The sequence below is a fragment of the Leiobunum rupestre genome, chromosome 1 (assembly GCF_980474605.1).
Source record: "Leiobunum rupestre chromosome 1, qqLeiRupe1.1.hap1, whole genome shotgun sequence".
Classification (NCBI taxonomy): domain Eukaryota; kingdom Metazoa; phylum Arthropoda; class Arachnida; order Opiliones; family Sclerosomatidae; genus Leiobunum; species Leiobunum rupestre.
This window is the reverse complement of record NC_143384.1, coordinates 20,707,359-20,734,752: the sequence shown is the minus strand read 5'-3', so window position 1 is coordinate 20,734,752 and position 27,394 is coordinate 20,707,359. Positions and strand designations below refer to the sequence as shown.

The 27,394-nt window shown below is 34.2% G+C and overlaps 1 protein-coding gene across 3 annotated transcripts in view; it reads left to right on the top strand.

The window, feature by feature from the left end:
* Window positions 1-282: 282 nt before the first annotated feature.
* Window positions 283-27,394, top strand: part of LOC149961306 (uncharacterized) — a 156,343-nt gene continuing 129,231 nt past the window's right edge. For all 3 annotated transcript variants that reach the window (XM_090176713.1, XM_090176707.1, XM_090176704.1), the window contains exon 1: window positions 283-1,444. In XM_090176713.1, the coding sequence (XP_090032839.1) occupies window positions 708-1,444 (737 nt within the window). In that variant the 5' untranslated portion in view covers window positions 283-707. The remainder of the gene's footprint in view (window positions 1,445-27,394) is intronic.

Genomic DNA, 27,394 nt, shown 5'->3' with positions numbered 1-27,394 from the left:
ATTTCGCGTCGAACGAGGCTAGCGAAGAACGGGCGAGAGACTCCTTTTACTAAAGGCGGTTAGGGGAAGTCGCCGGCGCGGCTACGGACCTCGATACCGGGCAGAAATATTTTAGGCCTAACCGCCAACGATCGTCGCAGAGGGCAATTCGGCGAAGCTCCCGTGTTTTACGCGAAACTATCGATCCTCGAGTACGTTAAAGAGTGTAACTGGAGTTGTATCGGGAAGGACAGGCACGTTTTTTCACTTCTTTCTTCTTCTTACGCTTTTTGTCGTTCTGGATTTTCCTCATCTACGTCGTCGACGAGCGAATAAAGAATAAATATTAGATACGCGAGAAAAGAAAAACAGTTTTCGAGAGCCGCCCGTATTTAGCCTTGGTTAGGGAAAAATCGCGTCCGTCGCTGGCCGGTGCTGCGGGTTTTCGCCGCCGAATCAACCTTTCGCGTCTCCGCTATCGCGATTTAGCGTTTCGTTTTTAATGACATAGAGAATTCAAAGGAAGAAAAAAATAACAAGTGTCGCGTGTGAAGCCGAACTACTACGGGCGTGAGGGAATTTAAAATTCTTAAGCCTTGGTTCGAACGCGTAAAAGTGAAGAAGAAAAAAAAGTTGAAAAGGTGGCCTAATTTCGCTCTAAGCCTCGGCCGAACCGAACTGCTTTCGTGGGGGTATTTTGTGAAGTGTGACTAAGGTAATTTAACGTTATGGGAAACGAACTAAGCGGAGAGGGTGAAGCGGGGGCCCCGGGGCAAGCTGGAGTCCCGGGTGGTGGCGGTGGCCCGTTTCCCGGGGGCCAGGCCCAACCCAGACCGCCAGGACCTCCCGCCCAGCAGTCGAAGCCGATGGGTATGGGTTTTCCGTCTATGCCGTCTATGCCGTCTATACCCTCGTTGGGGGGCCCGCAACAAGTTCAAGCTCGCGCTCCCGGGCCCCCGCAAGGACAGCAGCAACAAATGGGCCCTCACGCCCCCCAGAGCCAGCGACCCCAGCAGAGTATGCAAGGACCTCAAGGGCCCAGACCCCAACAGGGAATGCCCCACGCCCCCCAGGGCCCACGACCCCAGCAGAGTATGCAAGGACCTCAAGGGCCCAGACCTCAGCAAATGGCTCCCCAACAACATCAACAACAAATTGGTGCGAGACAAATGGGACCTTCTGCCGGGCCGGGCCCCCAACAGACTCAAGTTCGAGCTCAAGGCGGGCCCTCGATGGGGCCCCGTGGACCGGCGATGCCTCAACAGAGAGGACCCGTACCTCAAAGTGCTCAGATGGGCGTAAGGGCCCCCGGTCCGGCTGCCGCGGCCGCTCCTCCCGGGGCCGCTTCTTCTGGGGCCGCTCCTCCTGGGGCCCCACCGGATTTGGACTTGAGTAACTTGTCGGAAGAAGAACGGGCGATGATTCTATCTGTGATGGCCCGGGCCCAAGATATGGAAGTTACTGGGTGAGTACAGAAATTTAATTTTTATTGCTGCTGGATTTTTTTTTTAATTTTGACCGTTTTTTCGTGGCTTAACCCGTTAAGATTAAATATTACCGTAAATCATAAATTCTATCGCGTTTTGCAATTTAAACCAATTTTCTTTCAACTAGCGACTTTCAGTTATTCGGAAAATAGCATTACCCTGGAAGTTTACTTCTCCCTGAACTCCGGTGTGTCGTGTAGAGCCCAACGCGCAGGAGGCCGTATCATAAAGCGTTAAACCATAGACTAAGAAAGGTTTCACCTTTCTTAGTCTATGGTTAAACGACCCGAAATCCTTAAAACTTGTTTAAAATAGCGATATTGTATAGTTTTATTAAACCTTTTTTACTCTGTAGGGTATTTTACGAAATTTTGTACCATTTTAAATGTTTAAAATCATCCTATAAATTATTTTTTATGTGATTAATAATATTTTTTTTAAATATATATTTACTGTTGGTAGTTTTTACGTGACGTCATTCTCTCTGTATAGTAAAATAGATTAAAAAACCCGCCGAAAACTGTAAAAATTGTTTAAGAGTGAACAAAGCTTCAGAGTTACCAGTATAGTCACTTATAATTTATATTTACATTCTCTATCATTCGCTTAACCTCAATTTAGCACGACAAAGAAAAACCTAAGATTAGGACCTACATTAACCGCAAGGGAGTGCTGTAAAAGTTTCCTAAGGACATCACGTGAATTAATTATTAATTCCCCGAAAAATACACCTTCTCTTAAATAAATACGTTTTGTGTTTCCTTAGCGTTTGGAAAATAGTATAAAAATCGAATTTATGCACTATATTTATAAATGTGTACACGAAAAATTGGCGGAAACTCTTTAAGCCAAAAAAGTTGCAAAATCAATATTTTAATATTTAATGAAGAAGCTCTGGCTCACACGATTATTGAACAGTTGTATGATCTTTAAATCTTAATGAGACCCATAATCAATAAATCAACAAAGGTTCATCTTCATCCGGTATACAACTTTACAAGACCCTTGATATTCTTAAAGTCTTTAAAAGCCTATTTCTTTTAAAATTTTCTAAATGCTTTATCTGATATTGCAAAACAATTTTAAGCTTTTGATTTTGCGGTTGTTCACACTGCTGATATTTCTCAAATATTTCCGATATTTTTCAAAACTTTCCGATATTTTTCAAACATTTCGAATATTTTTCAAATATTTCCGATATTTTTCAAATATTTCCGATATTTTTCAAAACTTTCCAATATTTTTCAAATATTTCCGATATTTTTCAAAACTTTCCGATATTTTTGAAATATTTCCGATATTTTTCAAAACTTTCCGATATTTTTCAAATATTTCCGATTTTCCTGAAACATTTCTGATTTTTCTCAAACATTTCCGATTTTTCACAAATATTTCTGATTTTTCACAAATATTTCCAATTTTTCTCAAATATTTCCGATATTTCTCAAATATCTCTGATATTTCTTAAATTTCTCTGATGTATCTCAAATATTTCCGATTTATCTCAAATATTTCCGATAATTCCATAATATTAAATATTAGGTCTATGGGAAATACCGAAAAAGTATAAAAATTTTAAAGAAATTATATTTTAAATTTTTGCTGTATAGTAGGTTAAATAAAATATTAAATTATTTAATCGTGCGTTGGACGTGTTGAGCGTTGATTGCATAGCGAAGTTCCTCATACCTTTACTACCTAAAAAGAAAATCGAATTTCAAACTTAAAAGCGTTGTGGTGGGGATTTATAAAAATATTATTTATCCGAAGAAACCTCCTCCAAAACCGTTGTCATACAATGAAAATGCAAAACATCTTTTGCGAGTCCAAATTCAGCACGCAGGGCAGGAGTGTGTAGTGGAAAGTTATTTATATTTATGAGCTTGGCTTCTGGATATATGGCCAGAATTTTATTATTATTTTATTTTTATTTTAAAGTTGTCAAGAAAATGTGCTTTTTGCGAGATACATTCCCTTTTAAAGCGGACATTTTATACGCTTTGAGACGAGTCACTTCCCAAAACAAACGAACCGCAGATTTACGCATTACAACTATTTCTCATATTTCTCGATATTTCCAAAGATTTCTTCACTCAAATATTTCGTTATTTCCGATACTTCTCAAATATTTCGATATTTCAATATATGTCAAATATTTAGTATTTTTCCCATATTTATCGATATTTCCCTATATTTCTCAAATATTTACGATAATTATGTAATATTAACTATATTTATCAAATGTTTCCAATATTTCTCAAATGTTTCCAATATTTCTCAAATGTTTCCAATATTTCTCAAATGTTTCCAATATTTCTCAAATGTTTCCAATATTTCTCAAATGTTTCCAATATTTCTCAAATGTTTCCAATATTTCTCAAATGTTTCCAATATTTCTCAAATGTTTCCAATATTTCTCAAATGTTTCCAATATTTCTCAAATGTTTCCAATATTTCTCAAATGTTTCCAATATTTCTCAAATGTTTCCAATATTTCTCAAATGTTTCCAATATTTCTCAAATGTTTCCAATATTTCTCAAATGTTTCCAATATTTCTCAAATGTTTCCAATATTTCTCAAATGTTTCCAATATTTCTCAAATGTTTCCAATATTTCTCAAATGTTTCCAATATTTCTCAAATGTTTCCAATATTTCTCAAATGTTTCCAATATTTCTCAAATATTTACGATAATTATGTAATATTAACTATATTTCTCAAATGTTTCCAATATTTCTCAAACATTTCGAATATTTCTCAAACATTTCGAATATTTCTCAAATATTTCGAATATTTCTCAAATGTTTCCAATATTTCTCAAATGTTTCCAATATTTCTCAAATGTTTCCAATATTTCTCAAATGTTTCCAATATTTCTCAAATATTTACGATAATTATTTAATATGAACTATATTTCTCAACTGTTTCCAATATTTCTCAAATATTTACGATAATTATGTAATATTAACTATATTTCTCAAATGTTTCCAATATTTCTCAAACATTTCGAATATTTCTCAAATATTTCGAATATTGCTCAAATATTTCGCATATTTCTCAAATATTTCGAATATTTCTGCGTATGTCTCAAGCTTCCCACATTTCTTTTGAATTTCCAGATTCGAACATGTTAATTTCATTTTCAACAACGTCTGTTATTTAAATTTAATTGAAAATAACGTTCGAATTAACTCTAATAAGTGCGCGAGTATAATTTACAAAGAGACGTAGCGTGGCTTACCAAACTGGCCATTAGTCATGACATGGCTCGATGATTCAACGGGTTTTAACCTGACACCTCACCGAAAGGCAACTCTATTCGTAAAGTCTACACTTAGTAAACTCTTAAGTTGATATACGGTCAATATCAGATTAAATACCTGAGGGTTGATTCGAAGTTTATACATCGTCTGGAATCGGCGTTCGATTTTAAACTTTCTGCCAACTCTGCGGAATTTGTTAAATAGGCCTAATTTGTTTACGTATCTACTGTCGTTGGTAATAAAATGGCTTAACTTCGCTTTAAGATAGGTGTTTACATTTTCAGATTAAATTAAATTTTAGAGTGAATTTATTTTAATGCTAAACTTGAAAATTTATTATAATATAAATTTTGTGTAATGAAATCTACATGCTTTTAAAAGTAATTTATAAATGAATAATATAATAATATTAAATTGAACACGGTATGTATTAGAATTTTCCAATTATATTAAACTTAACTTATTATTTTGTTAATTATTATATATAAATTTGTAACTAAATTTACAATCTGTAAAATTGTTGAAACTGAACTATAAATCAAATAATAATATCCAATTTATTCAAGTTTTCCAATTAAGAAAACGTTAAACGTTAAAATTTTATTCATTATTGTGTATAAAATTTGTTAACTAAATTTACAATCTGTAAAATTGTTGAAACTGAACCGTAAATCAAAGAATAATATTTAATTCATTCAAGTTACATTACATTTATATAAAAAATAAACTATAAATGAACCAATAATCTTAATTTAAATACGGCAACTAAAGAGATTTATAAAACCTTGTGTCAGGAACATCGTTATGCTTTTACGCACTGCCAAGCTATTTTGACGAAACGTCAAAAATACGCTGTAGAAGCTTACAAGGAGACGACCCGAGGTGATAATCACCGATTTTGTTCAAACTCGGGTATAATGTACACCTCCATGTAACTTGAAAAACCTGCATGGTAAAAGTGGCGATGGGCTTTCGTTTTGCCATGGCAACCGAAAACGTTTTTGACATCATGATTTGGAATTTTTCCCATTGAAAATAACATAGGAATCTGAAGGATTGTAAGGGTCCCCCAATTGACCAAACTGCATTTAAACTTGATTAAATTAAATTTTTAAAACCAATTTAAATGTATTTTTAACGTTTTTGAAATTTTCAAAATTTTACATTTCTTTAAAGGTTTCACAGGGGGGGCCCTTAAAATCCTTCAGATTCCCATGTTATTTTCAATGGGAAAAATTCCAAATCATGATGTCAAAAACGTTTTCGCTTGCCATGGCGAAACGAAAGCCCGTCGCAACTTTTCCCTTGCAGGTTTTTACCTCTCCGAGGGGACTTTGTACCCTAGGAGGGGTTATACTACCACCGTGTCTGTCTGTGGGTCTGTCTGTCAGGCCTGCGAACGCGTTCGCATTTTTGGGGCAAAGGGTAATCACTGCGTACGCAGTTTCTTAGATTTAGGGAAAAGGTTTTTCCAAAAGGGCCCGTTTTTGTTGTCATTGGGTGTAGTATAAATATTTTTCCATATGCGTTAGTACCGGGCGGGATTCGAACTCGAACCCTCCTGCACGTCAGGTGAGCATTCTACCACAGAACCACGGATACATTGTACACTGTACTGAAAATTAGAAACTCTTCCGAGGAGAGGTATATTTTGGCTTGCCAACTTGTTTAAGGTACATGGAGGTGTACACTATACCCGAGTTTGAACAAAATCGGTGATTATCACCTCGGGTCGTCTCCTTGTTAGTCGTACCCGTTCGTAGTGTCGCCAACTTAACCTCAATTATATCATTCTAGCCGTTTCATTTATCCGTTTTCGAAAGCGCTTCTAAACCTCCCAAATAGGGGAATTTCATTAATTCAATTTTTAATTAAAGGCGGGTTTTTGTTACTCATAGAAATATCAGATGTGTGGGTAATTAATGATATTTTCGGCTAATTGATTTTTACGCTTTGGCCAAAGCTGAATTTCTTTTAACGGCTAAACATCATTTGCAGCGATAGTGAAAGTTCGAACTAATGAGCTTGGACAAATATCCGTTAGGAAGCGCTAGACGCGTTCCATTCCTTTTTTTTTTCGTCGTCTGCCCTCCTTTCCCGTTAATTTTATCGTGACCTCTGGTTTCCGGTTTTGTCATTAAAAACATCCGTCTAATCTTATGACTATAGTCGTTTGCGTTCCTAGATTTGGAGCTTCGTTGGCCGGGTCTACTTTTCTGCTATGGTATTCGTACGCGGTTTCGCGGGTAAATTGTTCAAAATTGTTGTTTTTAATTAGTTGGTGGTTTCTTTTCGCCTGTTCTCGGACTAAAAGTGCACTCTTTTTACCCTAAAACGTTTTATTCACCTGTTCCGGGGATGAGAATTACTCCGGCTCATAAACTATTGGCTTGTTCCGGAGTATTAGGGCTACACTTTTTACTGAAAAAGAGGTGTAAACGAAGAAGTCGGATTTTGTCGTCTGCCAGCCAGAATTTATCCGCTAAAAAGGCCACAGGCAGCCATTTCGGAAAAACGTTTTTACTCCGACTCGAACTATTCGCGAGCACAGAATCGGAGTAAAATGACGTCATAGCCTTACTCTTCTTACTCTACTCCGAAATCCCGGAACAAGCCAAAACAAACCACCTACTGAATACATAATTTTTAATTATTCACAATGTTACATTTAAGGACCTTCAAGAAAATAACGTTTTGAGATTACAGGCCCGATACTGACTTGTGAGTCACTTTCCGCGCTTAAAATCACTTTTTTTTTTAAATCTGTCACTTTTCACAAAATTAGTTACTATTTATCACTTTTTTCGAATTTTCCTTAGCATTGAATGTTAGAAAACTGTCTTACAATCCTCTTTTTACAAATAATAAAACCAAATCAAACTCCGTTCGCTTTTAATTTTTATTTTCCATTAGCAAACAATCGGTAGAAAAAAGCTATTAGTGATAAAAACTGTGTAGAAGTGGAATTAGCCTAAGAGATATAACTTCCTATGGTTATATAGTTACTATTTTGGTTGTGTAACTAGTCAAAAAACGCAATAAAACAGTATGTTTTACCACTTTTGGTAAATTTTCAGTCACTATTTAGTCACTTAAAATTCTGTCACTTATTTAAACTTTTTAGTCACTAAACTCACTAAATCCTACTGTGTAAGTGAGTATCAGGCCTGAAATTAGTATACATCATTTATTTAATATTTCTATTTAGGAATTGTGGGGAAACAATACCATACATTTAGGATAATTATTTTACTGAAATTACGGATTAAAGGCCTAGGTTCACCCCTCTTTGCCAAAAATGGGTTCCAACATCCTTTTTACTTCCCCCTCGAAGCCCCACCATCGATAGCGACGGGTCAGCTCGCTCTCCCGACCTCTCCATGTGGAAGGATTAAGTCCGGCATTGTTTGCGCTGTCAAAATTGTCAGCAGTGACAATGCCCTTGAGAACCGCGAAGTCCGAATTACGAGGTGACCGTCGCTATCAATACGGGGATAGCGAAGGGAAAAGAAAAAAGATGTTTGAACCCTTTTTCGACACTGGGGGATGAAATTATCTGAAACTAGGCCTTTAATAGGATAATTGTAGTACTGAAATTACCTGTGTATGGATTTTCAAGAAAGTCATTTTCCCGAAGTTGAAATAAATACTAAATAAAAAATAATAATAATTTATTAGTAAGGAAAATATCTTTGTACATTTTTATGGTTGGGCTAAGTCGGTTATTCGACTTTTAGCCTCACGAAATCACAAATAAGACAAACAGACAAATATATATATATATAAATCATGTGCATTGAAATAAAAAAATTAAAAAGAGTACCAACAAATGAATTAGATTATGGAACATTAATTATACATTGTTTAATAATTTTTTTAAAGAGAAGCAGATTAACATTTAGAGGCCTATGTCTATACGATCCGCTGGTATTATGGTCGAATTATCCTTGAGGGGGGGGAGGAAACACGTCACTGGCATGCGCTTCAGATGCAACGAAAGACGTCAGTTTTAGGGAACCAATGAGATAACGTGCTGATTGGATTTTTGGGGGGGGGGGGGAGATTTGGCTAGGGGGAAGAGTCGCTTTTGACCTTTGGTAAAATGTCTTCGATTCCCGACCATCAACGACTTCGAATTTTATTTTATGGTTAATTTAAAACAGAAAGTAATTATTTTTAATTGAAGTTAATTAACTAAATGTGGTCGGGGTAATTTTTGTTAAATGTAGGTTTTTTACTTTGCAAAGTTCGCGTTTCACTAAGATTGGATTTTTATATTTTTATAGTTAATTGAAATTCCGTCTACTCAATTTAGGTGTCGTGTGTGTAAAACGGTTTAAATGGAATTGTAATGTTCTTTGGAGATCATTTAAGTTAATCTACGATGTAAGTTTTAAGCAAATATTTTAACGTTGAACCCGAAATGGTTTACATCCACCCTGGTTCAATCAATTTGTGAAATTAACTTTGCTATCCTCTGAATTTGTTTGGAAAATCTAGTGGAAATTCTGGTTTATTAAACACACAGAATACAGCGATATATGCTTTGCCAAGAATGTATTTAAGCTCTACTTGGAATGCTTATCCTGGCGTATCGCGTATGGCAAGATCACTCTGACGGCTTTGGCCCCGCCTACGAGATATAAAAAATCCCCTCTGCGCGCGCTCCCCTCTCACGTTCTTGTTTGTTAAGTTAACACAGTGACGTCAAAAAAAACCGTCAGCCCCATCGAGACGAAATTCTGCCGCGTTAAGTATTCCAAGTAGAGGTATTAAGCCCTACCAAGTCAACTAGTTTGAAAAATCAATCCTTGAAATTAAGGGTCTTAATCTAAGGGTCGGAAATCTTTCAGCTTCGCTTTTTAAGCCAACTGGGACTGGTAGTTCAAGTTGCTAATTGTTTCATATATATATTAATCGATTATTTAAATTCTATAGTTATCCTATAAGCCGATAATTTCAGTCCTATAATTATCATATTCGGTAATTTCAGGTTTATAATTATATTATTAATCGGAAATTTCAGGTTTATAATTATATTATTAATCGGTAATTTCAGTTCTATAATTATCATATTATTCGGTAATTTCAGTTCTTTAATTAACATATTATTCGGTAATTTCAATTTTATAATTATATTATTAATCGGTAATTTCAGTTCTTTAATTATCATATTATTCGGTAATTTCAATTTTATAATTATATTATTAATCGGTAATTTCAGTTCTATAATTATATTATTAATCGGTAATTTCAGTTCTATAATTATATTATTAATCGGTAATTTCAGTTCTATAATTATATTATTATTCGGTAATTTCAGCTCTATAATTATATTATTATTCGGTAATTTCAGTTCTATAATTATATTATTATTCGGTAATTTCAGTTCTATAATTATATTATTATTCGGTAATTTCAGTTCTATAATTATATTATTATTCGGTAATTTCAGTTCTATAATTATATTATTATTCGGTAATTTCAATTCTATAATTATATTATTAGTCTGTTTTTTTTTTCAGTTCTATAATTATATTATTATTCGGTAATTTCAGTTCTATAATTATATAAAGTCTGTAATTTCAGTTCTATAATTATATTATTAGTCTGTAATTTCAGTTCTATAATTATATTATTAGTCTGTAATTTCAGTTCTTTAATTAACATATTATTCGGTAATTTCAATTTTATAATTATATTATTAATCGGTAATTTCAGTTCTTTAATTATCATATCATTCGGTAATTTCAATTTTATAACTATATTATTAATCGGTAATTTCAGTTCTATAATTATATTATTATTCGGTAATTTCAGTTCTATAATTATATTATTATTCGGTAATTTCAGTTCTATAATTATATTATTAGTCTGTAATTTCAGTTCTATAATTATATTATTATTCGGTAATTTCAGTTCTATAATTATATTATTAGTCTGTAATTTCAGTTCTATAATTATATTATTAGTCTGTAATTTCAGTTCTATAATTATATTATTATTCGGTAATTTCAGTTCTATATTATTAGTTGGTAATTTCCGAGGGGTAAGACACTCTGCGAACTCGGTGTACACTGCCGTACCTTTGACAGTGCTAAATGGAACTCGCGAACTCTTGAAAATATGTACCTTTAACAGTGCTAAATGCACGAACTCGGTGTACAGATTATCTGAGACTGTCTTACCCCTCGGTAATTTCAGTTCTATAACTATAATATTAATTGGTTATTTCAGTTCTATAATTATCCTATTAATAATTGTTGATCCTATAGTTTATATATATTTATATATATATAAACTATATGATTACTATAAGAATGAAATCAACAATTAACAGAATAATTATAATTATATAATTATAATTATATATATATATATATATATATATATATATATATATATATATATATATTCACCCTTCTTTGAGCGGCATAAATTGCTCTCCTCTATTTTCACCCTTTTTTGAGCTGCGAAAATTGCTCTTCTCTTTTCACCCTTTGTTTGAGCGGAGAAAATTGCTCTTCTCTACTTTCACCCATTTTTGAGCGGATAAAATTGTTCTCCTCTATTTTCCCCCTTTTTCGAGCGATGGAAATAGTTCTTCTCTCTTTTCACCCATTTTTGAGCGGCGAAAATTACGCTCATCCCAATTAGCTCTTTTTTTGAGTGGTAACATTTTCTCTCTTCTCTTTACGCTGCTCTCTTTTCTTTCTTATTTTGAGCAACTAAACTTTCGCTTCTCTCTTTTGGATCTTTTAAAGAGAAATTTTACCGCTCAATTCCGCTCCAAATGAGAGGAGCACGCCCATCTTTAAATGTCGAGTTTAGAGTCGCCAAGTGAATCTTTCATTCCAGTCACGCGCCCTGATCCTCCGCTGCCTTACAAAAATCATAATGCGTACTATATGCTAATCTTTCTGATGTAGTCCGTTATAGATTAACTCCAACTACGTTAGTCAACGCGGGCTAGTTTTGAGGTGTTTGTCCCTTCGCTTTGACAATGCTTTAAATTGAATTCCTTCTCATTGTACCGATTTAATTCGAATTTAATGTAAGGTAATTGAGTTAGATTGAATTCACGAAAGCAAAATGGCTCGCGATATTTTTCGAATACGCGTAATTAACCAGGGCCGTGCAGAGGTATCCTGGGGCCCGGGGCAAACTTACTCGCGGGCCCCTTCGATTTGCACCCCCCCCCCTTGAGCCCTGAAAACTTCTCCCAAGTTATCTTGATTTGCACCCCCCCTTGAGCTTCTTCGATGGGCCCTACAGCTACGGGCCCCCATCGTGGGCCCTTTTCACCCGGGCCCCGGGGATTTCCCCCCCCTCTGCACGGCCCTGTAATTAACAACGACGCGTAGCGGTTATCGATTGCACTAATACGGTGGTTTACGATTCTGCCCACCAGAGGTAGGGAGGGGTTAATTGAACTTTTTGCCAACTATCGCCACGAGGGTGGGGTTGATAGCGCAAAAAGGACGTTGAATATTCGCATTCGACAACTAGCATTTGCCAACTTCAGATAAAGGTGGCTTCCTGGTCCATCCCCTTCTCCTCCGTAGTTTGGCAACTGCTGCCCACTTCCGTTTCTGGGCCTTACTTCCGGTGACATTATGTACTTAGCCAAAGAGGCTGGATTGAAACGGAGATTTTACGCCCAAAGGAATTAACTTTTTCTACTTCAATCTTGGAATGTATTTGTATCGACAACAAACTTAACACGGAGGAATACAAGGTGTTTGACTGGACAACACAAGTAATTAGGAAATGAATTGCGTAAAATTAAGTTTTTTAAACAATATCAAATCATAAATATTAATTAAATTGATTCAAGCCCCAAAAAATTAAAAATCCCAATACAAATAAATAATTGTTAGGAAATTACATAAAATTAAATTTTGAAACAATATCAAATCATAAAATTTAAAATAAATTAAATTAAATGGAATCAAACTAAAATTTTAAAGAATCCCATTACAAATAAATAATTATTAAGAAATTGGATAAAATTAATTTTTAAACCATATCAAATCATAAGAAGCAAAAATAAATTAAATTAAATTGAATCAAAAGTTCCAAAAATTTAAAGAAGCCCAATACAAATAAATAATTAAAAAATTAGATAAAATTAATTTTTAAACAATGTCAAATCATAAAAATGAAAAATAAATTAAAATAAATTGAATAAAACTAAGAATTTTAATGGAGCCAAATACAAATAAATAATTAAAAAAATACATAAATTAAATTTTAAACAATATAAAATCATAAAAAGTAATTAAATTTAATTTAATCAAAGTAAAATTTTTGAAGAAAAATAATTATTAAGAAATACATTAAATTAAATCAATAACCATTACGCAAAAAGGGAAAAAAATTAAATTAAATTAAATTAAACTAAGAATTTGGAAAAATCGAGAGAAAAACTTTGTGGCGTTCTCCCTAATGTATCTTTTCCTACTTCGAACATTTCGCATTTCTGAAAAGAAACAAATGTTGTAAAGCCAAGATCTAGAAAACTTTAGGTAGTCACGTAGGACAGGTTTAACGTAGGTTCCAGTTTTAGTCTGTTTGAATGCCAGTTCAAACGATAATATCCAAGTTTACACCGAAAATGACTAGAAATCGTTTGAGGATAAAGGCGGCTGCACACATGAGACTCGAAGCGAAATTAGAAAAAATCCTAGTTTCGCACACGTTTCGCTTGCTCGTGCGCGAGCTTGGTTTTGAAACGACGCATGTGTGCGGGCTTAAAATTCGCTGTGACATTTACCTAAAATATTTATAATATTTTTAAATTTATTTTAATAGTTTCCCTATTAATTTTAACAATTTCCTTCTTCATTTTAATACTTTCCCTATTAAATTTAACAATTTGTTTCTCTATTTAAATAGTTTCCCTATTAATTTTAACAATTTGTTTCTCTATTTAAATAGTTTCCCTATTAATTTTAACAATTTCTTAATCTATTTAAATAGTTTCCCTATTAATTTTAACAATTTCCTTCTTCATTTTAATAGTTTCCCTATTAATTTTAATTCCTTTTTAATTTTAATAATTTCCTTTTTTTTTAATAATTCCCTTTTTTATTTTAATAATTTCCTTTTTATTTTAATAATTTCCTTCTTTATTTTAATAATTTCCTTATGTATTTTAATAATTTCCCTATTATCTTAATAATTTCCTTAGTTTTCAAATAGTTTTATTATTTATTTTATTAATGTCCTTATTTATTTTATTTATGTCCTTATTTATTTTATTTATGTCCTTATTTATTTTATTTATGTCCTTATTTATTTTATTAATGTCCGTATTTATTTTATTTGTGTCCTTATTTATTTTATTAATCTCCTTATTTATTTTATTAATGTCCTTGTTTATTTTATTAATGTCCTTATTTATTTTAATCATTTCCTTATTTATTTTAATATAGTTCTTATTTATTTTAATATAGTTCTTATTTATTTTAATATAGTTCTTATTTATTTTAATATAGTTCTTATTTATTTTAATATAGTTCTTATTTATTTTAATATAGTTCTTATTTATTTTAATATAGTTCTTATTTATTTTAATATAATTCTTATTTATTTTAATTTAGTTCTTATTTATTTTAATTTAGTTCTTATTTATTTTAATTTAGTTCTTATTTATTTTAATTTAGTTCTTATTTATTTTAATATAGTTCTTATGTATTTTAATATAGTTCTTATTTATTTTAATTTAGTTCTTATTTATTTTAATATAGTTCTTATTTATTTTAATTTAGTTCTTATTTATTTTAATTTAGTTCTTATTTATTTTAATATAGTTCTTATTTATTTTAACATAGTTCTTATTTATTTTAATATAGTTCTTATTTATTTTAATATAGTTCTTATTTATTTTAACATAGTTCTTATTTATTTTAATATAGTTCTTATTTATTTATGTTCTAGAAACAAAGTTACTTTAATATTTTTATTAATTAATAATAATTTTGTTATTTATTTTGTCCCAAAAAAATGAATTACCTTTAAAAAATAAAACCACCAAAGTCGAGCCAAAAAGCGAAAAATCAATTTTGAAAGGAGTGTAGTGGTATGTTTGGCGGTTTATTTCTGGCTTCAAAAAGTTGAAATCGACCCTTTGGAAAAGGAGAGTTGAGGGGGAAGCTTTTTGAAGCCTCGAAAGAGGTCCGGAGTTTCTGACCCAAAACCTCGCCCTAAAACACAGCTCCCTTTTGGTATTTGAGAGATAGTTTTATTCTCGGCTCGTTCTTCAATAGAAATACCAAATATTTTTTTTTCTTTATACGAACTTTATTTTTATTAATATATATTTTTTCCCTTTGGCATTCGCAACGAAACAAAATAGAAAAACAATCGATTTGTCAGTGGTAATCGAGTGGCGGCGCTGAATTCGCGTTACGCTTGATTTAACGCGAGAAAAAATATATGATCCCCGATAGCGTTATGTTTCTCGACTACTAAAATCAGAAAAATGTCTCGTTCGACTAAAGAACATATGGAACTCGCTGTTTTCAACACTTTTAAATTCTGATGACTGTAATGTATTTATTTATCCCAAAAGTAAATGAACCGAAGTTATCAGTCTGCTATACTCCCCATGTTGGAGGCGTTTTCCTTATGAAGTTACATTTTGACCTCGAATTTGAAATTTGGCGCACTCCTAGGCAGGGCTGGACTTAGAGATCCTGGGCCCATAGGCACATAAGGAGTCTGGGCCCCCTTTTCACGCGCTGCATTTACTCTCATCCCTGGAACTAGGCTGTGCCTGAATTTCCCCGATTCGGCGTAGAAGTCTGAGCTCTAAGGTTATATTACTAAATAAAAGCTCTTAACAATCGTCGACTAAATATACAACATTTCAATTTAAGGCTACGTCCCAGGCTGGCCTAGGCGGAAATACGGCACTGCTCCTAGGGCGAAAAAAAAACGTTTTTGTTTTTATGAAACAATTTTTTATACATAGAAATAGCTATACCCACAATTCTCACGTGCAATTTATCGCGACAAAATAGGGGGATGGAAATTATTTGACTCGATTTTCTCATCATTTTCACAAGAAAAACGCCCTCCGATTCTGAGCGCTATTTCGATAACTTCGGTTAATTTACGAGTTCTTCGGTTTCCCCTTCCATAAAAACTTGTAGAGGTTAACAGTTATAGTTAGTGTAGGGAGCTGTTGGCTCGCGTGGCATGTAGGGCTTGCTACCACCCTCCTACGCAATGCAACTCGGCCACCTGTTTAAAGGTATAATAAGTCGCTAGATGACTTGGGCCTAAGGTGGGGCCTTGGGTATTAGCCTAGCTGATTATTATTATTATTATTATTATTATTCTCAAGTGCAATTTATCGCGTCAAAAGACGGGGATGGAAATTAGCTTTTATTTTACTCGATTTTCTCATCATTTTCACAAGAAAAACGCCCTCCGATGCTGAGCGCTATTTCGATAACTTCGGTTCATTTACTCCTGTTTATACTTAAGGAGAATTACTGTGTTGAGTCAGTCAGTGGGCACCATAGGGGGGGGGGGGGTGAAAACGTCACCGGCGTATCAAAATGTTGATACGGTGCCCTCGATGTATGTCATTAATAAAATAAATTAGGAATAAATATTAATTTATCTCCTTCATATTACGTAATTGGTTCTGTTCTAGTGATAATTTTAAGCTGACTAAATTCCCAACGAAATTCAGATGAGTTCGTACTACGACAGTGTTCTTTGATAGCTCTTCCTATAAAATAATATATACGCATACATATAAAAAGTGTTATTTTTTACTGCGCGCGCTTCCTAATATTTCCTTGTAGAGGGTCTCGTGCGTTTTCGCGCGAGCTCGACAAAAACAAAAACATGCGCGCGCTCTCTAACTTTAACTGCACGATGAATCTAACGTACTCGTGACCTCTCGTATTTTATATAAAGAGATATTAGAAGGTTTAAAACTAAATTCTACTCGAGCAATAATTCGAAACGTTAAACGCTACTATAGGACCTTTAGGACCATTTGAATATAACCCTAAAACCAACTATTCGTCTGTTCCAGGATTTTAGGCCTACTCTTTTCACTCCTTTTGGAGTAAAGAAACTTGAGAGTAAATCGAATTTTGTCTTCAGAATTTATCTGCTAAGAAAGTCTTATACTCCGGAACAAGCGAATAGTTTATGGGCCGGAGTGATTCTTGTCCCCGAAACAGACGAATAAAACGTTTTTGGGGGAAAAGAGTATACCTAAATTTTGGAAAAACGTTTTTACTCCGACTTGAACTATTCGCCAGCACAGAATCGGAATAAAATGACGTCATAGCCTTACTCTTCTTACCATACTCCGAAATCCCGGAACAAGTGAAAAGAGACCATAGTTAATTATAGTTAATGTAGTCTACACTTAAAAATTGTGTCTAGAAATCTGCTTGTTTTTTACGTAACTAGCGCCAGTTACCCCAAACTTCTGATAAACCTCTTAACTAATTTAATTAATTTTAAGAATATACTTTAGCATCAGGGTTTTCCACATAATAAAATTATTTTCCAAGAATACTTCTAAATCTCGCAGATCGATACAAATTTAATATTAAGATCCACTCTTTTCAAAAGTCTATTCGCGATCGAAAACTACCGTTACGCCCCCTTTGGTTCGCCATTGGAACCTCAATAGGTTGCGGCTAAAGCAGACGCTATTAGTTTTTTCACAGCGTTTTTCGTAAATTTGACTTTATAAATAATGATACTTTCTTTTTAATATAATTTTTGCATCGTTTGCTAATATTTTGATAAGTTTATTTAAGGAAAAACGTTCTTATGACTTTTTAATTTGTTTGTAGCAGACGCTAGTACAAAGGCGCTACATTCGGAGAAGATAGCACCGTTACACCACCTAGACTCGTTTAGAATAGGTTTAGTTCGTAATATATAGTGAAGTAAATAAGCTTTGATAAAACTTAATGGAACGTAGAGTATGCTTGAAAATCAGTTTATTCACTCTAAATTTGTCTTTGGGACCAGTTTGATAAAGGGCCCTAAGACAAATTTTGAATAAATAAATTGAACTCCAGAATCAGCGACCCCCAACGTTTGCCATTTGAGTCACTCTTATTTCCAAGATAGACCGATGAATGAATAAATATTTATTGAGCCTTTGAAATCCCTTTTCTATTTAGAGAATTTAAAAACTTCGTGAGCACTTAAAGAAACGTGATTATAACAGAGCTGAAAAACCTGGAATTCTTGGAAAAGTCAAGAAATTTAAAAAAATTGGTCTAAAAATCTTGGAAAACTCAGGGAATCTCATTTTATTTGCAAATAGTGGACTAAAATTGCCAATTTTTGGAATAAAATGTTCGATTTTACAAATCCCTCAATTTTAATCATTTCGAAATATTAAATTATGTTCATTTTGATTTCCATTCCAGAATATTATAAATATTAATTAGCTTTTCCACTAACTGAATCTGATGAGATGAATTATAGCAGATCAGTTCTGATTAGTGTTGTAAGTTTCCGCTCGGAAAATTTTCCGAAAAATGACCGAGGCTTTTTTTCCGGAAAATTTTCCGAAAAAATTAAAAAAAGTTTTCATTCCATGATTAGTCTAATATTGTTTGCAAATTTAAATAAAGCGGGCATTTTCGCCTCATTTTTTCAAATCTAAAAGTAAAAGTTTAGAGGTCGGGGATGGTTAACTTTTATTCAATAGATAAAGCTCTCAAAATTATTCGTAAAACGTTTTGATCAAGTAATTTATATTTCTGTATTATCCGATTAATTTTTTGATAAATTTGTAAAATTAATCGGAAAAACGACGTTTTTTTCGATAAAAAGCTAAAATTTTACGAATAATACATGTTTTTTAATCATTTTCCGAAATATTAACCGGTAAATTTCTTTGTTTAAATTTTTTTCCCGAAAAAAAATCAATTTAAACATGGCTAATGATTAACCGTCCCCGACCTTTAAGTAAAACTAAACCTCTAGACTAGCTTTAATCCGATTAACAATGTAACACTATTAATGTTTTGTAGTATGTTTACTGTTATTAGACATTTTATATCCATAAAAAGGTAAAAATATTAAAAAAAGTAATTTATGTTTAAATTTTTTATTTTTCCGATTTGCAGAAAATTTTCTGGAAATTTTTCCACATTTTATTTTTCTGGAACTCTAGTTCAGATCGGTTACTTGAGGTAATGAATAAGATACAATTAGAAATCAGACTTCTGGGTGAGGGGAATATAAAAGATTAATCTGATCTGATCTGAAAATTGCCCCCTTATAAACCTGATCAGTTGACGGTTCAAAACCCTACGCGAAAGTAACCTTTAGACGAGAAAAAAAGGACAAAATATATCCATCCAATATTTTTTCGTTTTTCAAAAATGGATCTGCTATAAAGCAGAAGTAAATTTATCTCTCAAAATATTCACCCCATTTTTATATTTCGCGCAGAAAGGTGGCGATGCGGGGGATGGAATTGCCCTTTGTAGCCATAACACAGTTTTTCGGGACAAAATCCGGGCGCATGCGGGAGCTAACAGCTTATATCCATATTCCTGTGCAAATCGGATTTCGTTCATGGTTTTGAACATAAGCCGCGTCTAAAAGGATTTGGACGCCTATTGGTCCTTTCGCGCCATCTTTCAAAAAAATATATCGGGGGGGGGGGGGGGGGGGTTGCTTTTAACCGATGTAGCCTTTCTACTTTTACCTTTGCTCTTTTAAAAGGGCCGACGGCGGTTTCAGCTTCGACGAATAAACTAGTGGACCCGAATCGTAAGCAAAAATCCCGTTCTTCGAATTGCATGGCCCACCAGCGCTCCTATCGAGGTAATTGCGAAAATTTTCCAACCAAATATGATACCCACGCGCAATACAAGCGAACGAAGTTAGGCCTTTTATCATATTTTCCATCCAAATATGAAACCCACGCGCAATACATAAATACAAGCGAACGAAGTTAGGCCTTTTATCATATTTTCCATCCAAATATGAAACCCACGCGCAATACATAAATACAAGCGAACGAAGTTAGGCCTTTTATCATATTTTCCATCCAAATATGAAACCCACGCGCAATACATAAATACAAGCGAACGAAGTTAGGCCTTTTATCATATTTTACATCCAAATATGAAACCCACACGCAATACAAGCGAACGAAGTTAGGCCTTTTATCATATTTTCCATCCAAATATGAAACCCACGCGCAATACATAAATACAAGCGAACGAAGTTAGGCCTTTTATCATATTTTCCATCCAAATATGAAACCCACGCGCAATACATAAATACAAGCGAACGAAGTTAGGCCTTTTATCATATTTTCCATCCAAATATGAAACCCACGCGCAATACATAAATACAAGCGAACGAAGTTAGGCCTTTTATCATATTTTACATCCAAATATGAAACCCACGCGCAATACATAAATACAAGCGAACGAAGTTAAGCCTTTTATCATATTTTACATCCAAATATGAAACCCACACGCAATACAAGCGAACGAAGTTAGGCCTTTTATCATATTTTCCATCCAAATATGAAACCCACGCGCAATACATAAATACAAGCGAACGAAGTTAGGCCTTTTATCATATTTTCCATCCAAATATGAAACCCACGCGCAATACATAAATACAAGCGAACGAAGTTAGGCCTTTTATCATATTTTCCATCCAAATATGAAACCCACGCGCAATACATAAATACAAGCGAACGAAGTTAGGCCTTTTATCATATTTTACATCCAAATATGAAACCCACACGCAATACAAGCGAACGAAGTTAGGCCTTTTATCATATTTTCCATCCAAATATGAAACCCACGCGCAATACATAAATACAAGCGAACGAAGTTAGGCCTTTTATCATATTTTCCATCCAAATATGAAACCCACGCGCAATACATAAATACAAGCGAACGAAGTTAGGCCTTTTATCATATTTTCCATCCAAATATGAAACCCACGCGCAATACATAAATACAAGCGAACGAAGTTAGGCCTTTTATCATATTTTACATCCAAATATGAAACCCACACGCAATACAAGCGAACGAAGTTAGGCCTTTTATCATATTTTCCATCCAAATATGAAACCCACGCGCAATACATAGATACAAGCGAACGAAGTTAGGCCTTTTATCATATTTTCCATCCAAATATGAAACCCACGCGCAATACAAGCGAACGAAGTTAGGCCTTTTATCATATTTTCCATCCAAATATGAAACCCACGCGCAATACATAAATACAAGCGAACGAAGTTAGGCCTTTTATCATATTTTCCATCCAAATATGAAACCCACGCGCAATACATAAATACAAGCGAACGAAGTTAGGCCTTTTATCATATTTTCCATCCAAATATGAAACCCACGCGCAATACAAGCGAACGAAGTTAGGCCTTTTATCATATTTTCCATCCAAATATGAAACCCACGCGCAATACAAGCGAACGAAGTTAGGCCTTTTATCATATTTTCCATCCAAATATGAAACCCACGCGCAATACAAGCGAACGAAGTTAGGCCTTTTATCATATTTTCCACCCAAATATGAAACCCACGCGCAATACAAGCGAATGAAGTTAGGCCTTACATCATATTTTCCATCCAAATATGAAACCCACGCGCAATACAAGCGAAAATAACTAAGGGACGAATCTAGATTAGATTCCTTTAGTTTTTTCTTCAAGGTTTAAGTTAGGTTTGCGTTAAGAGGAATAGTATTAAAAATGTTACTGCGTTTGGACTTTTGTATGTTTAAAAATTGAAACAGTTCAGGCTAATTAACCTTTTCAATTAGCATAAAGCCATCCGGAGTTAATAATAAGCCAAGGAACCACACAGGCCTAAGTCCACTAGTGACTTGTGAAGCTAATTACCAGTGTAATGGCGTCCTCTGATAAGTAAACAGGACTGTAACTAGGAACCACCTGCTTTGGGGCCCGGCCAAAAAGGGCCTTTTGCTTACATTTTGCTTGGGGGCCCAAAAATTGTAGTTACGGCCCTGTTAGAAGACACTTCATTTTTGAAAACGGAAAAGCGTCTTTTTAGCAGACGTAAATGCAGCCACTAGTCAATTTTTCGCGTTACTAATGAATATATTTAAATCAGTAAAAATACTCGCAAGTTTTTTTACTGCTGTAGCCATAAGTAACAAAATAACAATAGCTTGGAAAATTGATTTTCAGAGCTATTGCGCATCATGCTTCAGTTCAGCAACTTCAGCTCAGAACTCCTTAGGGTATAAATATGCCTAAGGAAGAAACGTCAATCAAAATATCAGAAAACATGTACATAAGATAGCATAAGTAATGTAATACCAATAAGTATGACAATCAGACCAAAAATATCCCCGATCTGATTTTCAGATATTCTTCCAAGACGAAATATACGATTACGAAGGATGATAATATATTAATCAGTTTGGTTGCAAGTCCAAGACGGAGCCAGGCGAGAGTTTTAGTGTCAGCAAAGGATTTTGTAAAGAAAATTAGCTTTAAAGAAACTGTCGGCTCTATCATTGCCACCTGTATTATGAAAAGGCCCCTGTTATTATGATGGCCTTGAATCTATCCGATTCTTCGATAAAAAAAGACTTTACTGAAGAGCGTGGTGCCATCTATTAATGGCAAAGGAAGCTATAATTCATAATAGCGAACCATTGTAGTGTATTATAATTAGAAAATGTTTACTCTATTTAGTGGACTTTAAACTAAATTATATATCCCATGTAAAGATATTGTTTAGAATTGCTGTAATGTATGTTATTCGTGGGTGTGACTTTTGTTCGTTGCCATGGCAACGCGTATAGGTCAGCCATGACATTAAGACGCCTATGGCGATCACGTGATTATTTCGCTGGATAGTGTGGCGTTTTGCTACGTGATCTGTGACGTTAAATTAATGTCATGGCGACCGTTTCAAGGCGGGGCTTAGTTATGACGTATGACTATGACGCTACGAGCAACTTACACTATATTTAGTGGACCTTAACCTAAATTATATATCCCATGTAAAAATATTGTTTATAATTGCTGTAATTTATATTATTGACCAATCTACAAACGATCCAATCAACGCGAGGGGTACCTATAAGTATCGCCTTTTTTATTTCGACGCTAGCGACATCTATTGAAAAAAAAGAGTTACTACACGTCGAGCCGCCACTTGCTTTAAATCAATAAAAAGTGTCATACTTATGGTTATTATGTTACTTATGCTGTAGATAATATAAAGCTCGATATTTTTTGCCACCATCTATCGGCCGTAAAGAGATCTACTTTCTACAAATTACGCTCATGCTGTAAATCGTAACGAACGAAAATTAACATCCGTTTTCATTATATCAATGAGATTCCGCCCCAAAAAATTCCTCCCTGGAGAATGACTCATTTAAATGTCAATCCAAGTTGTCAGCGATAAAAAACGCCACGCTATCGTTTTCCCACCGACGACTCGAAATGTCAACTTCGAATGACCCGTTTTTTTTCCGTCTCGACCCATTGGGGTAAACCTAGACATTCTCGGTTGACATTGAAGGTTGACATTCGTAACCTTATATATGGCCTTAACATTCCCTGTCAACTAAAACTGTCTACTCTATAACTGAAAATGATGATTTAATGTAAGGGAGAAGAAAAAAAGTAGAAATATCTTGAAATGGTTTTTGGGTTTTTCCGGTATACCGGAGGAGAACTTTTGAATTGAATGGGTTTTTTTAACCTTTTTTTTTGAAGATGGAAAAAGGGGGGGGGGGTGTATGATGTGAAATTGTCGACCCCCTTTTAAACGACAAAGTAGAACGGGTTTTTTCCGCTGCCGGCTTTCTTTTGATGTTTTTCCCACTAAAGTTTGCCATATGTTTAAAGTATAAACCTTTTATTCAGTAGCACATTTCGCTCTCCACCACGCTGTTATATAATGCATTCAATTTCAAAGGTAGAATATATATATATTTCACTTTTGGGAAAACCAAATTAAAAATTTTGGGAGATGTATTAAATAAATTTCTAAAGGGTTGGTTTGGCAAAACGAAGATTTTTTTTCGCCAAGTGAGAAGGAAAAATTAGCCAAAATCAAGACTTCTTTCGTACCGAAAGGGGTAAATTTATGTACCCCAAAATAAGTTGGAAACCCTGAATTCGTTCATTTAACTTAATCAGTTAATGGTTTTAATAATTAAATAATTTGATAAATCTTTAAAGCTTAAACAATCGTTAACAGGGTTGCCACACATCAGGGAAATGTCAGGAAATTTACAAATGGGCCATAAAAGTCAGGGAATTTTAAGAATTTGTAAAATGTCAGGGAAAAGTCAGGGAATAGTTGATTTTATAAAATGTCTTTACGCTTGCCCAACTTGTTGAAATATTGCCCTGGAATAGTTCAGCCAATGCCTAAAAATGAGTTCATTAACTCTTTAGTGGGAGATAAAACTGATCCACAGCTGAAGCGAGGAGGCAACATTTCAACAAGATGGCCAAGGTTATTTTATAAAAAGAACTATTAAATTTTCTTTTGACACTATTTGAATGTAATTTTACTCTAGATCTATGACAAATTCTATGATTTTCATTTTTTGCATTGAAAGTTTGGCTAATTTTTTCAACATTGCAATAACGATAACGTTTTTACTGAAATACAAGTCCATTTAAATTTATTAACTTCTAATAAAAGTAAATTATAAAATAAAATTTTTGGCCTTATAAAAGTCAGGAAAAATCTCTTAAATTGGTCAGGGAATTTGAATCTAAAAATTTTGTGGCAACTCTGTTACAGTGTTTTTAAATATTTTCAACGGTTTAATTAAAGAAATGTAATAATTATTTGAAAGGAAGGAGCTCCCCCAAATATAATAATAATAATAATAGTTAGTGTAGGGAGCTGTTGGCTCGATCTCGTGGCATGCAGGGCTTGCCACCACCCTCCTACGCATTGTAACCTGGCCACCTGAATTAAGGGCTTCAAAAGTCGCATGATGACTTAGGCCTAGGGTGGTGCCTTGGGTAATAGCCTAGCTGATTATTATTATTATTATTATATCTAACTGAAGGGGCCAAATAATGTAATTACCCCATCCAACGTTTTCATTGGTTAAAAACTACAAATTGACTAATTGAAAATATTAGAGGCTAAATAGAGATAATAATAATAAATAATAATAAATAATAATAATCAGCTAGGCTAATACTCAAGGCACCACCTTAGGCCTAAGTCATCAAGCCTAACCTATGGTCTTTAATTTTTTAAGAAACATTGGTTTTGTATCATAGTATTCTTGACTGAAATCGATCCTATTTCTGTGTTAAAGATCAACTTGAATCCATTTGTTAAATTTCGAAATACAAAATGCAGGGTGGAAGCCTCAGCCGTGGTCCAGCCTCGGTACTTCTCCTAGTACACCAGAGTGCTGCGGGTCGAACACTTCTACAGGCGCTGACATTACCAAAATAGACCAATGGGATAATTAGAAGCGCATCTTTATCCAATCGCCCGAAAAAGCATTTGGAAGATTATCCCATTGGTCTATTTTTAGACTAGGAAAAGTACCGAGGCTGGACCACGGCTGAGGCTTCCAATTCTCCCATTGGTCTATTTTTGGCCTACCAGCGCCTGTAGAAGTGTTCCACTCGGAGCACTCTGGTGTACTAGAAGAAGTACCGAGGCTGGACCACGGCTGAGGCTTCCAATTCTCCCATTGGTCTATTTTTGGCCTACCAGCGCCTGTAGAAGTGTTCCACTCGGAGCACTCTGGTGTACTAGAAGAAGTACCGAGGCTGGACCACGGCTGAGGCTTCCAATTCTACCATTGGTCTATTTTTGGCCTACCGGCGCCTGTAGAAGTGTTCCACTCGCAGCACTCTGGTGTACTAGGAGAAGTACCGAGGCTGGACCACGGCTTAGGCTTCCACCCTGTATACTGAATCTTTTCCGTTATTTGCTTTTTTACACACAATCCCTAAGGGATTTGTTTGTACTTGGAACACGTGCAGTGTAACCAATGCTGATTCCGCCTTATTATACATACCTCTAAAATTATTAGGTTTAGCATGGCCAGGAAATATCATGTCCTCGGTAGCCCGTTATGTTCGCGTTTCGCTACCTTATTTCCAAAACCAGGTAACTCGAAAAATTGGCTTTGTCTAAAAATTAATTTTAATTATCTGGTTCTTGTTTCGCTGCCTTATTTCCAAAACCAGGTAACTCAAAAAATTCATTTTCGATCAAATTCCTCTGGGGTTTATTAAGTTAATGTATATGATGACTGAAATTTTTTTCAAATTTAAATTTAATATTTAATACATCGGGAGGATTGTGTGTACTTAAATTTCCGTGACATCTTGTTGTAAAAAGATTTACTGATCACCAGGGGACAATTATATTATATTAAATATATTTTCTTCTATTTGCCCCCATGGTTTTTTCACGTCGGAACATGGTTTCAATTTAGGGATAAACTTAAGTATTTTTTTACTTATTTTTAACCTAAAATTCCATAGAAATCAAATGGTTTTAGTTATTCAGTAGGCTTTTAATTATTAATTTAGCGCCTTTCTACTTAGCCGTATAAAAGTGTTAGTAAATCTTGACACCTACTGAGAATTTCCCCGGAGACAATAAAACCCGCATTACAGCGATAATTCTATTGCTTTGCTCGTGACGGCCCCCTATCGAACGCCGTCGGTACTATTGGTTGCATTTTGTATCTAATATTATGGGCAAATAGTGAAGCCTTTATCACGTAATAATCATTTACCGTTCTCCTTCCCCGTAGAGTTGTCTTTCCCGCTTTGTCGGATGAAGCTCTATACCCGCATTCACCTGGCTAAGGTCCCCCCATTGGCTCGTTAAATTGTACGATGTTTAAGCCTTGGCGATGGTGAGCGCGAGTCATATCGGCTACTTCTACGTTTCTATACATACGCGCCATCTATCCGCGAAATTTAACGGACCGAGGCTTAACGGATCTAAGTCTCTATATTTGTATCTTGAGAGATTGGCGAATGTGGCATTTACAAATTTGAAACTCCTGCGTCGGAATGGTTTTCATAGGTGGGAAAGGACTGACGAATAGTCGCGCGCTGAGTAATGGTTATTTAAGCTCTTATCATTTCGCGGCCTTGTCAACCGTTGCTATGGGGAGATAATATTACAATTTTTGTGTTGATTGCGGACGGGGTTTTTTACCGGTAGCGTACTTCTCCCTGAACATTGGTGTATTGCGGGTGGAACACTTCTACAGGTGTTTGTAGGTCAAAAATAGACTTTTAGAAATAAAACGTATTGTTGAAAATTTAATAATTAGGTACTTTTAAGACACTTTACTATATTCTAAATATTCAAATAACCAAATAAATAATAATTCGTTTCAATTTTTAATCTAATAATTAGGTACTTTTAAGACACTGTAATTTTACTATAATTTAAATATTCAAATAAATAATAAATAATTTTAATTTTTAAATGATGTTCAATTTAATACATTGTCTTTAAGTTTTTAATGAATATCTTACGATGAAATTATCGAATTTCCCGACGAAATATGTAAAAATTCCACTACCTTAAAATATTTACTTCTTTATAAATAATATTTTCCGTCTGTAATAGCTTTAGATAATCATTAAATAATGTGTTTTGCCCTGCACTTTTT